The sequence below is a fragment of the Coturnix japonica genome, chromosome 2 (genome assembly GCF_001577835.2).
Source record: "Coturnix japonica isolate 7356 chromosome 2, Coturnix japonica 2.1, whole genome shotgun sequence".
In the NCBI taxonomy this organism is placed as follows: domain Eukaryota; kingdom Metazoa; phylum Chordata; class Aves; order Galliformes; family Phasianidae; genus Coturnix; species Coturnix japonica.
Window position 1 is genome coordinate 540,506 of NC_029517.1, and position 13,431 is coordinate 553,936.

The 13,431-nt window shown below is 61.8% G+C and overlaps 2 protein-coding genes across 3 annotated transcripts in view; both read left to right on the forward strand.

Moving 5' to 3' along the window:
• The window catches only part of LOC107308657, an 18,176-nt gene extending 11,358 nt beyond the window's left edge, over positions 1-6,818 (forward strand). Inside the window, exons 8-13 of the mRNA XM_032443181.1 lie at positions 198-899; positions 1,748-2,140; positions 3,165-3,291; positions 3,766-3,879; positions 4,590-4,844; positions 5,379-6,818. Coding sequence (XP_032299072.1) covers positions 198-899; positions 1,748-2,140; positions 3,165-3,291; positions 3,766-3,879; positions 4,590-4,844; positions 5,379-6,466 — 2,679 coding nt within the window. The 3' untranslated portion in view covers positions 6,467-6,818. The remainder of the gene's footprint in view (positions 1-197; positions 900-1,747; positions 2,141-3,164; positions 3,292-3,765; positions 3,880-4,589; positions 4,845-5,378) is intronic.
• Positions 6,819-7,699: 881 nt separating this feature from the next.
• LOC107308677 (E3 ubiquitin-protein ligase TRIM7-like) lies at positions 7,700-12,440 on the forward strand. 2 transcript variants are annotated; one of them, XM_015852738.2, is made up of 7 exons: positions 7,700-8,147; positions 9,199-9,285; positions 9,952-10,182; positions 10,321-10,343; positions 10,554-10,699; positions 10,886-10,918; positions 11,774-12,440. In XM_015852738.2, exons 1-7 carry the CDS (start codon positions 7,734-7,736, stop codon positions 12,283-12,285), a joined length of 1,446 nt encoding a protein of 481 aa, XP_015708224.1. In that variant the 5' UTR covers positions 7,700-7,733; the 3' UTR covers positions 12,286-12,440. The 2 variants fall into 2 exon arrangements, with proteins under 2 accessions (XP_015708224.1, XP_015708226.1); XM_015852740.2 differs by having other exon boundaries at positions 7,701-8,147; positions 10,584-10,699.
• Positions 12,441-13,431: the final 991 nt, after the last annotated feature.

Here is a 13,431-nt window from a genome sequence, read left to right on the forward strand (position 1 = left end):
GGATGGATGGATGGATGGATGGATGGATGGATGGATGGATGGATGGATGGATGGATGGATGGATGGTGGGATGGATGGATGGTGGGATGGATGGATGGATGGTGGGATGGGGTGAGACGGCGTGAGCCCAGGGGTGGCTGGGATTGACGGACGGGACAAAGCAGGGCCGTTCCGCGCGGTGCCGTGCGGTGCCACAGGCCGCTCCCGCGGGCAGAGCCGGCTCCATCCCCGCGCCCATCACGGAGCCCCGACGGCGGCAGAACCGAGCGGGGGAAGCCGCGGGGCTGCGGGATGGACGGGGGATGGGGGCGGTGTCGGTGCCGACGCCGCCTCCGGCCGCCATTTCGCACCGGGCCGCGACGCCGCGGGGTGTATATGTGTATGTGTATATGTGTGTGTGTTCGGGGGGGGCGCGTTGCGGGGCCGCCCCGACGGGGCGCGTTGATGCCGTCGGTCCGGCAGGGGGCGCTGTTTTGGCGGAGGGCGCCCCCAGCTCCGCTCCGCCCCGCCCGGCTGCGGCCCCCGGCGCGGCCCGCTCGGCGGCGGACAGCGTCCCGCCCGCCCCCTGCCGGCTCGGCGGGGCAGCGGCGGGGCCGGAGCGCGGAGCGGCGGAGCGGCGGAGCCGGGACCCGGAGCCGCTCGGTCTCTTTCCCCCCCCCCTCCTGCTCTCATTGCTCAGACGCCCCGAGGTCCCTTCGGGCCGCGCCCCCCGCCCCGCCGCAGCCCCGCCGCCCCCTCCCCGCCCCGCAGCCCCGCTCCGCAGCTCCCCGGGCGCTGCCCGATGCCCGGCGGCGGGCGGAGGTGAAGCAGCGAACGGGCGCCGGATCCTCCCGGCCGCGGCCCCCCCCGGGGCACCGGGCAGGGAACAAAGGGCCATGGCCGAGGGGGCTCCCGCTCAGGTAAGGGCCCGCCCGGGGTTGGGGGGAGGCCGCAGGGCCGCACGTCGGGGCGGGCCGCGCCGTCGAGGCCGCGGCGTTGGGAGGCGGCCGGGCCGGGCCGGGCCTCGGCGGCGGCGCTGCCGTCGGGGGCGGCACCGTGAGGCCGCAGCGGGGACGGGGCGCCCTGCCCGGAGCGGGGACGGAGCCGGGCTCCCCCTCGGGGCCGCCCCCCCCGACCCGAGAGCGGCGGCCGGGCCCCGCGGGAAGGGGCTGGGGGGGGGAAACGGTGGTGCCGTCGGGGCCCCCCCCGCTGTCACCGCTCCCCATTGCCGCCCTCCCTGCCCCCCCCGCCCCCCCCGTGCCGTCCCGGCCGTCTGCCCCCCGTGTCACCTCCCCGTCCCCATGGCGACACGGCCGGCTGACAGCGCCCCCCCCCAGCCTTCATCCCCGGGTGTCACCTCTTTGTCCCCATGACGACGGGGCTGGGCTGGCCCTTGCCCCCCTCCTCGCCCCACTGTCACCTCCATCCCCTGCCCGTCCCACGGGGCTGTGAGCAGCTCATTGTGAGCAGGGGGCAGGGACAGCCCCACTGCAACGAGGGTGATTCAGCCCCGGGCCATGGAGCTCCCCAGCCTGCTGCTGTCCATCCTATGGGTGTCCCCAGCCCATCGGGGTTCCCATCCTACGGCTGTCCTCACCCCAACCCTCGGTGTCTCCATCCTATTGAGTTCCCCACCCCTGAATGTCCCCAACCATTGGGTGCCCCCAGCTCAGGGTGCCCTCTCAAGGCCGTTCCAACCTATGGGGCACATCCAGGTGAGTCCCCAAGGTCGCAGCCCTCCCGGTGACCCCCACCCCCATCCCCGCAGGTTCCGGAGGTGCCGATGCGGCCGCGCTGCCCCTCACCCTTCCGGCCACGCGCCGGCCCCGAGCGAACCTCGGAGCGAGAGACACAGACAGCAGAGCTGTCCCTCACCGTGGTGGCGGCCGTGCAGGCGGTGGAGAGGAAGGTGGACTCCCACGCCACCCGCCTGCTGGACCTGGAGGGTCGCACCGGGGTGGCCGAGAAGAAGCTGATTGACTGTGAGAAAACGGCGGCCGAGTTGGGGAACCAGCTGGAGAGCAAATGTGCCGCGCTGGGAACCCTCATCCAGGAGTACGGGCTGCTGCAGCGGCGCCTGGAGAACATGGAGAACCTGCTGAAGAACAGGAACTTCTGGATCCTGCGGCTGCCCCCCGGCAGGAAGGGAGAGGTCCCCAAGGTAACAGTGCCCGGGTTGGGGTGAGGGCAGGGAGCGGGCACTGCTGCGCCCTGAGACCTCATTGCAGGGGGCAGAGATGGGGAGGAGAGCTGTGAGCTGAGCTGTGCTCCCCATAGGGCCAGGGGTAACCTCTGGTGGGAGATGCTTAGAATTAAGGTGGGATTGAGGGAGGAGGTTTCAGCTCCGGCTCCAGCTCATACAGCTGCGCCGCAGCCATTCACTGCCCAGCACAACTGGGGTCTGAACCAAGGAACCATGAGGATCTGGCAGTGCTCACTATTTGGTGCTGGATCCCCAGCTCTGTTTGGTCCATTTGGTGCTGGATCCCCAGCTCTGTTTGGTCCATTTGGTGCTGGATCCCCAGCTCTGTTTGGTACCATTTGGTGCTGGATTCCCAGCTCTGTTTGGTACCGTTTGGTGCTGGATCCCCAGCTCTGTTTGGTACCATTTGGTGCTGGGTTCCCAGCTCTGTTTGGTACCATTTGGTGCTGGGTTCCCAGCTCTGTTTGGTATCATTTGGTGCTGGATCCCCAGTGATGGGTGATGCTGGTCCCCATGGAAGGAGCACAGGATGGCTGGCTGCAGGAGGGCAGTGCCTGCCTGCACAGCTTGGGCTCCAAAACAACAAAAGGCGCCCGCCATGAATATTCATTCATCTGCTCTTTGCACGATGTGACCATTCCACCAAGGGGAAAGTTTGCCTTTGGGACTTGAAAATGGAGCATCTGCACCCCGACGTGAGTGCCGGGTGGCCAGGAGGCAGAGCCAGCATGGAGCTCCCCTCCCACAGCTCCGCTCCAGCTGCATCCCGAATGTCTCTGCAGAAATGAGCCCAACGAACAGCCTTAGGATCTGCTGTCCATTGCTGGATGCCCTACAGACAATAACTGGTGGTACCTCAGGGCCCGGGGGCAGCTGTGGGGTAATTGAATCTGGCTTGATGTTGGCTCACCGTTGGGGATGAGGTCTGCTGTAATGCCTGGTTTTATCTGCAGTTTTGCTGAGCAGGTGTTTGTGATCGCAGGTGCCGGTGACGTTTGACGACGTGTCCGTCTGTTTCAATGACAAGGAATGGGAGAAGCTGGAGGGCTGGCAGAAGGAGCTGTACAAGAATGTGATGAAGGGGAACTACGAGTCGCTGATCTCACTGGGTAAATCCGGGCGCTATTTCCCAGCTGTGCATTTATTGCAGGTTCTGGGCATCCTCCTGCTCCCCCCCGAAGGACCCAAATGGCCCATTTGAAAAGGAGATTTAAAATCACGGGAGGAGGTTTCCAGTCCCACTCTGTTGCGGTGTGGGGCTGCGTAGGGTCCCCCCTCCTGCTGTGTTCTGGGTGCTGTCCCACAGGACCCTCCTGTGCTCCCCCTCAGCTGTTTCCCAGCCCGCAGTTGTTCCCAGGGCTTCCCCTCATCCTCTGAGTCTGCTGCCAGTGCTGGCCTTGGGGAAACCAAATATCCCAGTGCAGCGTTAGCTGTGACCTTATGGGGCTTCGTCTGTTGAGCTGTAAGAAGTCCCTGCTCTGGGGCCAGTGGTAAAACACTTCGGGTTTGAGGAGAGCCAGGAAATGGGGGATTTCTGCGCTCCCTCTCCATTAACCCCCCTCCATCCCTCTGTCTCTCAACAGATTATGCAATTTCCAAACCTGGTGTTTTGTCCCAGATCGAGCAGGGAGAGGAACCGCGGGTCAGGAATGAGCAGGACTTGGAGGAGAGCGAGATGATGAGCGATGCCACCGCAGGTGAGGTGGCTGTGGGGGGGAAGCTGAGCCCACCCACCCCTCCATGGGCAGGAGGGGGCTGCGCTCAGGGCTTTGCTACTGGGAGCTGTGGCAGAGATGATCAGGAGGAGCCCTGCAAGCAAAGGGGAAAGGTTTGGCTGCTGGGTGGTTTGATGTCCAGGTATGGCTCGGCACATTAAGCAGGGCAAGAAGAGCCTGGAGTCGGGGAGCTGCCAGTGTGGGGAGCATTGCAGTCAGAGCACGTCCTTGGGAAGCGGGAGAAGGAGAGGCAGCTCAGCTCCTGCTGCAGCCATCTGAGGGAGCCACAGCCTTCCACAGCCTGCTCTGCCTGTGCCCACTGCAGGACAGACCTGCGGGGGGGGGGCATCCGCAGAGCCCAGGAGGTGGTGGGCGTGGGAGGCAGCCTGGGTTGTGTCATTCCCACCTTCCTTGGCCAGGAAAAGCTTGATGCTAAGTGAGAAAATCCCCTGCTGTCCCCCAGCCTGGGGTCTGCGCTGTGTGAGGGTACCAGGCAGCGGGCAAAGAGTGCTCAGAGGCAGTGGGGGGTCAGGAGCACTGTGTGCAGCATTCACAGTGCGGCTGGGTGGGGGTCAGGGGCACAGCTTGCACCTTGGGGGGGGGCACAGCAGTGGGGAGAGCCCTGTGGGAGGCAGCCAGGGGCTGCTGGGAGCCCTGAGGATGACTGCGGGTTGCATCTCTCCTTGCTGCAGCTGGGATCAGAGTCGTGATCAAAACGGAGGAGCTGCTTCCTGAGGACAGCCCCGAGAACCCAGAGCTGCACGGGATGTCAGGGCAGTCAGAGGGCAGCTTCCAGAGCCCGGATGAAGAGGCCGCCTGTGAGAGCCCCTACGGCTCCGTGTCCCCTCCCCGAGAGCTGCCAGGCACCAGCCTGGGCGACCCCTCCGAGTACGTCGGGGACTACAGTGAGATCCAGAGGGTCATCGTGCACCACGGGAGCTGCACAGGTGAGGGGTGGAGGGGCCCGGGAGGAGGCACACACACAGCCAGTGTGGTCTGGGGGCTGCTGAGCTGCACCGTTGTGGGGATGCAGTGTCCTCAGCACAGTGTTGACCTCTTCTATTGGGAAACCTACCTGTCCTTCCTATGAAGCCTCTCCTGGAACTCAGAGTCCACTGAGGGTGACTGTGGGGTACACCATACGTCCAGCTCCCACCAAACAAACAGCTTTGGGAAAGCAGCATCAGTGACAGCAGTGAGGGCCCACGGCCATCCTGCCCATCCCATCCTTTGGGAAGGTCAATGGCCTTGGGAAGCCAAAGGAGGGGGTGGTGCCGGGCTCAGCGCTCACAGCTGGGAGGCTGAGGGGCAGCTTGGCTGTTCTCCCCTTTCTTGCCACCCTGCTGCCAGCAGGAGCTGCCCGTGTTGGAGCGCAGCTGGGGGGCTGCAGAGTCCCTTTGGCAGCTCCCAATGCCCCGAGCTCCCCCACACCCCGCGTCCCACCTGCAGGGCCGTAACGGCGTTCTGCTTTCCCCTGACAGAGGACGGCATCGTGATCAAGACGGAGGAGGAGGAGGAGGACGACGTGGACGAGCCGTGCTCCATGTTCTCGGGCTGCAGCGACCCGCCGCCGTTCCCCAGCCACGAGGCCGTGCTGGGCTGCGAGGCGCAGTGCAGCTCCAAGGCGGCTCCGCGCAGCCTGGCTGCCTCCCGCGTGCGCAAAACGCCGTCCTGCGAGAGGGAGGTGGGCGACATGAAGCCGGCCATGGCCCAGCAGCAGCGCAACCGCACCAGGGAGCGGCCCTACATCTGCCCCGAGTGCGGCAAGAGCTTCATGCTGAAGATCAACTTTGTGATCCACCAACGCAACCACCTCAAGGAGGGCCCCTACGAGTGCCACGAGTGCGACCTCAGCTTCCGCAACAAGCAGCAGTTCCTGCTGCACCAGCGCAGCCACACGCGCCGCGCCGTGGGGGTCCCGCGCCGCCCCGAGCACGGCCTGAAAGCCCCGACGCGGCCGCCGGCCCCGGGGAAGCCCTACAAGTGCTCGGAGTGTGAGAGCAGCTTCAGCCACAAGTCCAGCCTCAGCAAGCACCAGATCACGCACGTCGGGGAGCGGCCCTTCACCTGCGGCGAGTGCCGGCGCAGCTTCCGCCTGCAGATCAGCCTCATCATGCACCAGCGCATCCACGCCGGCAAGAACGAGATGGCCTTCCTGTGCCCTCAGTGCGGGAAGAACTTCACGCGGCCGTCACACCTGCTGCGGCACCAGCGGACTCACACCGGCGAGCGGCCCTACCAGTGCAGCCAGTGCGACAAGACCTTCAGCGAGAAGTCCAAGCTCACCAACCACTACCGCATCCACACCCGCGAGCGCCCGCACGCCTGCGCCGTGTGCGGGAAGGGCTTCATCCGCAAACACCACCTCCTGGAGCACCAGCGCATCCACACGGGAGAGCGGCCCTACCACTGCACCGAGTGCGGCAAGAACTTCACCCAGAAGCACCACCTCCTGGAGCACCAGCGGGCGCACACCGGGGAGCGGCCCTACCCCTGCACCGAGTGCACCAAGTGCTTCCGCTACAAGCAGTCCCTCAAGTACCACCTGAGGACGCACGTGGGAGAGTGAGTGAGGGCCGCCCCAGGGCCCCGCCGCCGTCTCTCCCTCTCCCCCCACCCCCGGCTCAGGGCATGGACACACGGACATCACTCGAAGCTTCGTGGCAGCGCCGCCGCTCTGCTCGGCTGGAGGCAGCTCGGCTGATGGGAAATAAATTAATGAATTAAAGCAAGCGCCGCGCGGCACAATTCAAAGATTATATATATATAAGATTAACAGAAGCAGCTGATTTAGGGAGAATCCTCACCCATAGAGAAAGGAAGAAAGGAGAGAAACCTGCACTGGGTGTTTCGCTGAGTAGGACTCGGAACGGCTTTTTAAATCTACTGTTTGGTTTTTTAATAAATGTGGAGGAACTTTTTATCGGGTATTTGTCCCCCACAGGGTGGTGACGCACTGGAACAGGCTGCCCAAGGAGGCTGTGGATGCCCCATCCCTGCAGGCATTCAAGGCCAGGCTGGATGTGGCTCTGGGCAGCCTGGGCTGCTGGTTGTGACCCTGCACACAGCAGGGGGTTGGAGCTGGATGAGCACTGTGGGCCTGTGCAATGCAGGCTGTGCTGTGATCCTATGACAGCAGCCTGAGCGTCACCACGCTGTGTACGTCCTTCCCATGCTCTGCTGGCAGCTGTGGCACAGAGCTCAGCCTGGGGCTCTGCCCATCCCTGCCGGGATCAGGACGGTCTCTGTCTGATGGAGGTGCCCGCCCAGCTCTGGGGGCTGCGCTGCACTCACGGATGATGCCATAGAATAAAACAGCAGTTGCAGCTGAAGGACGTCGTCGTGGCAGTGCTGGGCTCCTCCTGGTGCTCGTCTGGCCCCTCCAGCAAGCACTGACCCGGTCCTGCTGCTATGGGAGCTGCAGGGGGTGCAGCTCCATCCCTGCTTCCAGAGCCCAGGGTGCCGTGTCCATGGACAGCCCTGTGTGTGCACAGCCCTGCTGGGGCCCTTTGCTCCTCCTGCACTCCCCGTGCTTGCAGCACCGTGTGGGGCTCCTGGCTGCTGTAGGGTCACATCTCACGTGTGCGTTGCACACCTGCACACCTACACATACAAATGTGCACACACAGGTACATAAGCAATTCAAGCCTGCAGCACAGGCTTGACTCTGTGATTCTATGATGTGCACAAGCGTGCGTGTGCCGGTGCAAAGGCGTGCAGCCGTGCACACACACACACACATGGATGTAAAACATGCACGTGTGTGCCAGCCCCAAGGCAGCACCACGCACAGCCGTGCTGACACACCACACCCCCTTCCTCCTTCCGGCCCGGCCATGGCGCTGCGGGCTCTGGGCGATCGTTTGCAGGCCGAGGTGACGTGCCCGCTGTGCCTGGAGCTGTTCTCGCAGCCGGTTCTCGCTCCGTGCGGCCATTCGCTGTGCTCGTCCTGCTCCCGGCTCCTGCTGGGCTCCCCGCCTGGCCCCGCTCCGTGCCCGCAGTGCCGCGCCTCCATCCAGCCCGGTTCGCTGCGGCCCAACTTCCCGCTGGGCGCCGTGGCCGAACTGGCGGCCGCCCTGGACGAGGCGGCGGGGGAAGAAGCGACGCGGCCGCGCTGCCCCGAGCACGGCGAGATCCTGGGGCTGTTCTGCATCAGCTGCCGCCGGCTGCTGTGCGCCGTGTGCCGCCAGCACCGCACGGACTGCGGGCACCGCGCACTGCCGGCAGAGCAGGCGGCGGGGACAATGAGGGTACGGAGCGGACGGGAAGGGTCCGGGTGGGGGGGAGCACCGGAGCTGGGTACCCTATAGAGGAACAGCTTGAGGGCACGGGTATAAGGGTCTCTGCTGAGCGTGGAGCTGGGACCCACCAGGCACAGGTTGGGGTGCCCTCAAGGCACAGATGTGGGGGTTCTGTCAGGCATAACCGTGGATCTGGCTCCTCTCTGGGCACAGGGCACAGGATGGGGGTCCCTGCAGGCACTGACCTGGGGGTCCCTGTAGGCACTGACCTGGGGGTTCCCTCTAGGCACTGACCTGGGGGTCCCTGTAGGCACTGACCTGAGGGTCCCTGTAGGCATTGACTTGGGGATCCCTGTAGGCATTGACTTGGGGGTCCCTCTAGGCACTGACCTGGGGGTCCCTGTAGGCACTGACCTGGGGGTCCCTCTGCTCGCTGGTTGGGGTGTGTTCTGGACGTGGAGCTGGGGTCCCATCAGGCACAGGTTCACATAATGGGGTCCTTTCTAAGAACCAATCTGCGGCCCCATTTGGGATCCCACCTAGGCACAAAGTTGAGTCCCCTCTGGGCACAAAGTCCGCTCCATGTACAAACTGATTCCCCTCCATGTGTGTGTTGGGGTTTCTGCCAGGCGTGGAGCTGGGATCCCCCCTTGGCACAGGAGCACGAGTTGTGGTCCCCGTATGGCACTAAGGCACTCCTATATCACTGCAGAGGATTCAGGAGCACATCTGAGACGCGGCTCCGCCGTCGCTCCAAACCTCTTCCCACAAATCTCGCTTCCAACACCAGAAGTTGTTTTTTCCTAATTAAAAATACCCACAAACTTCAGGCTTTCCACATGAAGCTGTTCCAGGCACATCTGTGGCCAAAGCAGCTGCACGCCGGGCGCTCCGTGGCCATGCACAGTGTGCTCAGGGTGAGGAGGGGCTGCTGCTGAGCTCAGCATTTCTTTCCCCTTGGGGTGAGCTCAGTAATACACCCCACTCACCCCGCAGCACACAGCGGTGTTGGCCCCGTTGGGCTGTCGGGTGTCACCATCTTGCAATGATTTTTCCCCAGGAGACGCTGCAGAGCAATCTGGCATTTCTAGAGAAAGAGAAGGAGGAGTTTAATCCCAAAGGAGAAACCAGGATTAACATGCTGATGGTACGTGCCCACCTCTGCCCTGCTCTCCCTGCCCCTTCACCCACCTCTTTGGGGCCACAGCCCTTCTCCCCATTCATACTTACCTCCTCCTCCAGAACAACACTGCTGTTTTCTCTCTCCCATCCTGTCCATCCCATATCTCCTTCCATATATCCCATATCTCCTTCCATACATACATCCCATATCTCCTTCCATATATCCCATATCTCCTTCCATACATACATCCCATATCTCCTTCCATACATCCCATATCTCCTTCCATACATACATCCCATATCTCCTTCCATACATCCCATATCTCCTTCCATACATCCATCCCATAATCCCCTCCATCCATCCCATAATCCCCTCCATCCATCCCATAATCCCCTCCATCCATCCCATATCTCCTTCCATACATACATACATCCCATATCTCCTTCCATCCATCCCATATCTCCTTCTGTATGTCAGTCCCATATCTTCTTCCATACGTCCATCCCATACGTCTGTCCCATATATCCTTCCGTACATCCAGCCTGTATATTATTCCATATACCCATCTCCTATATCCTCCCATCTCTCCATCCCATATAACCCTCTGTATATCCACCCTTTCCCCCCCAGACTGTCTCCTCGCTGTGATCCCCATCCCCTCCCCTCAGCTCAGGGCTGTGTGTCTCACAGGGCACAGTGGCCTCAGAGCAGCAGAAGCTCCGTGCTGCCTTTGAGCAGCTGCAGCAGTTCCTGCGGGAGCAGGAGGGCTCCCTGCTGGCCCAGCTCAATGGGATGCATGCAAGACTCACCGAGCAGCACCAGGAATACACCTGCCGTGCTGCAGAGAGGAGGGCGCTGCTGGAGGAGCTGCTGGTGGAGATCCCGAGGAAGCGTGAGCAGCCGGCGGTTGAGTTCCTGCAGGTGAGGCTGTGATCCAGCTGGTGACAAACCCTGGTGTCACCACTGCTCCCCATCACTGTGCGCATGCTGGAGCTCAACGCCCCACTGCTCCCCACTCCCCAGTGCTGTAAGCTCTGACTGATGCTTTCTCTCTCCCAGGACGTTGCTGGCATTTTGGACAGGTAAGAACTGTGTGGATCACTGGGCAGGTGCTTGGGAACCTCTGGATGCTGAGCAGCAGCTGCCAGGAGGGTGGGTTTGCCCCACTGCGTAGTTCGGATCTAAGTGTGATGGGGTTCCTCTGTCCGTACCTGGGATGCACTGTGACCCCAGCCAGGCCCTGGGCTGTTGGGTGCCATCTGTCCCCTCTGTTGTGCCCGTTTCCCTCCCAGCTGTGTGCTCCCTGCAGGCTTCTCCCCCAGGTGCATGGAAGCGAAGGTCCCTATCCCGGAGCCGGTCTCCCCAGAGCTGCAGAGGGGAGTCAGCAACCTGTGCAAGGCGAGCGAGCAGGTCCTGGCTGTGCTGGCTGACTTCAGAGGTAAAAAGTCATTGAGCGATGCTGGATTTGCAGCCAGGGTCCCATGGGCTCAGTGCGTCTGTCCCAGCGGGTTCCAGGCTGAGGCAGCTCCCAGACAGGAGCTGGAGGCTGCAGGAGCTGGGGGTGGGCTTTGCTTCTGACCCACATTCCCCAGAGCCCTCATGCGTCTCCCTTTCCTCCCCGCAGTGAACCTGCTGAGCAAGTTGGACACAGAAAGAGGTAAGTTTGTTGAAGCTGATGGGCACAGATGAGGGAAAAACATTCCTGAAGTGTTTCCCTGCCTCCTTGGGGCAGCCGTGGGTTCATCCATCATCTGCACAACGTCTAAATCCTTGCTTTTGCCTGATGAACAAACCTGGGTCAGCTCTGTGCCAGGAGCCACCCCGAGGTGCCCAGCACCGAATGAGAGCTGGGCAGCGCTGGTTCCAGAGATCTTTTCATTCTTGTGCTGTGATCTGGAAGACTTGGGGGCCTGAGCACACCCTGGGCCGCCTTTTAGGCACAGATTGGAAAAGCCTTATGAGAAATCCCAGCAGCATGGTGGGGTTTGGGGCCGTTGTGTCCCGGTTGTGGCCATCTGCAGCCTGGCTGCTCCCTGCCCTCTTGGCATTGAGGATGATGAGTCTGAGTTCCCCTGCCCTGCTGTCTGGGATTTGAGGCTCCATGGCTCGGTGGAGGACCTGAGGTGGTGGCACTGTGTGGTGACACCTCTGAGGCCCAGGGTGATGTTCCTTGTGGTCACACAGCTCTGTAGGGAGGTGGCCTGGGTGCTCCCCAGAGCAGGGTTAGGAGCTGCAGAGCTCCCCATCACTGCAGCCAGAGCTGCCCACCCACAGCACTGCCTCTGGGAAGCAGAGCAGCTCAGTCATGCTTAGAGCTGGCTCAGTCCCCCTGGGGGACTCACTGGGAGGGCAGCAGCTCTGTGCCCCACGGCTGTGCCCCTTGAGGAAGCTGTGGATGGGTCACGGTTGCACACTGTGCTTGTAAGACCTGCCCCGTTCCTATGGAAGAGGAAGGAAAGGTGCTAGCTGGCCTCAGCAGGCAGCAGGTTGATTCTTCTCTGTTGTGCCTTAGTGAAGGTGTTGCTGGATCTGGAGACGGCAAGCCCGTACCTGAGCATCTCAAGTGACTGCAGGACCCTGCAGATAGCAGAAGAACATCAGAACCTCCCCGACACCCCCAAGAGATTCACGGGCAGCGCCAGCGTGTTGGGATCTCAGGGCTTCACGGCTGGGAGGCACTACTGGGAGCTGGAGGTTGGGGGTGGGAACACCTGGGCTGTGGGGGTGGCCCTGGAGTCTGTGCAGAGGAAAGAGTCACTCGTGATGGCCATGGAGAAGATCTGGGCCCTGCGGATGGACTGGGACGGCAGCTACACAGCGCTGACCATGCCGCCCACCCAGCTGAGCCTGCAGGAAGAGCCACGGCGCATCAGAGTCCACCTGGACTATGAGGCTGGGCAAGTGACCTTCTACAACACCGACAACATGCGACAGATCCTGCAGTTCAACGTCTCCTTCAGCGAGAAGGTCTTCCCCTACTTCTGGCTCTGGACGCCAGGAACACACATCAAACTGTGCTCCTGATGGCGGCCGTCACCTGATCCCCTGCCCACGTCCTGGACTGATGGGGATGGGGATGGCACAGCATCGCTGCAAACTCACTGCACCTCTGCCTTGGGCATCGCTGCATCTCCTCCTGCTGAATCCTTTAGAGCATTAAAGATTGCAGAACGATAGGATCCCAGAATGGATTGATTTGGAAGGGATCTGATTTGGAAAGGATCTGATTTGGAAGGAATCTGATTCCTGTGACCCGTCTGATGGATGAAGGAAAGGCTGTTGATGTGGGCTACTTAGACCTCAGCAAAGCCTTTGACACTGTCTCCCATGCTGTTCTCCTACAAAAGCTGGCAGCCCGTGGCTTGGATGGGTACACTCTCAGCTGTGTAAGGAGCTGGCTGGAGGGCCGGGCCCAGAGAGTGGTGGTAAATGGAGTTAAATCCAGTTGGAGACCAGTCACGAATGGTGTTCCCCAGGGGTCGGTGCTGGGACCTGTCCTCTTCAACATCTTTATTGATGAATGGATGAGGGCATTGAGTGCACCCTCAGTAAGTTCGTGGATGACACCAAATTGGCAGGGAGTGTCAATCTGCCTGGGGGTAGCAAGGCCCTACAGAGGGATCTGGACAGGCTGGAGAGCTGGGCCAAAGCCAACGGGATGAGGTTCAACAAGACCAAATGCCGGGTCCTGCACTTTGGCCACAACAACCTCAGGCAGAGCTATATGCTTGGGGCGGAGTGGCTAGAGGACTGTGTTGAGGAAACGGACCTGGGGGTACTGATTGATGCTCGGCTGAACATGAGCCAACAGTGTGCCCGGGTGGCCAATAAGGCCAATGGCATCCTGGCTTGCACCAAAAACAGTGTTACTAGCAGGAACAGGGAGGTAATTGTCCCCCTGTACTTGGCACTGGTGCGGCCACACCTCGAGTACTGTGTTCAGTTTTGAACCCCTCACTGCAAGGAAGACATTGAGGCCTTGGAACGCATTCAGAGGAGGGCTACGAAGCTGGTGAGGGGTCTGGAGCACAGGCCTTACGAGGAGCGGCTGAGGGAGCTGGGATTGTTCAGTCTGGAGAAGAGGAGGCTCAGGGGAGACCTTATTGCTCTCTATAACTTCCTGAAGGGGGGTTGTAGTGAGCTGGGGGTTGGCCTCTTCTCTCGTGTAAT

What these genes read in the sequence shown, in the direction of transcription:
- LOC107308677 (XM_015852738.2), top strand. Translation starts at nt 7,734, where the DNA reads ATGGCGCTGCGGGCTCTGGGCGATCGTTTGCAGGCCGAGGTGACGTGC. An exon ending in AGGCGGCGGGGACAATGAGG is followed by an intron (nt 8,148 to 9,198) that starts GTACGGAGCGGA and finishes ATTTTTCCCCAG; the next exon opens with GAGACGCTGCAGAGCAATCT. An exon ending in CGGCGGTTGAGTTCCTGCAG is followed by an intron (nt 10,183 to 10,320) that starts GTGAGGCTGTGA and finishes TCTCTCTCCCAG; the next exon opens with GACGTTGCTGGCATTTTGGA.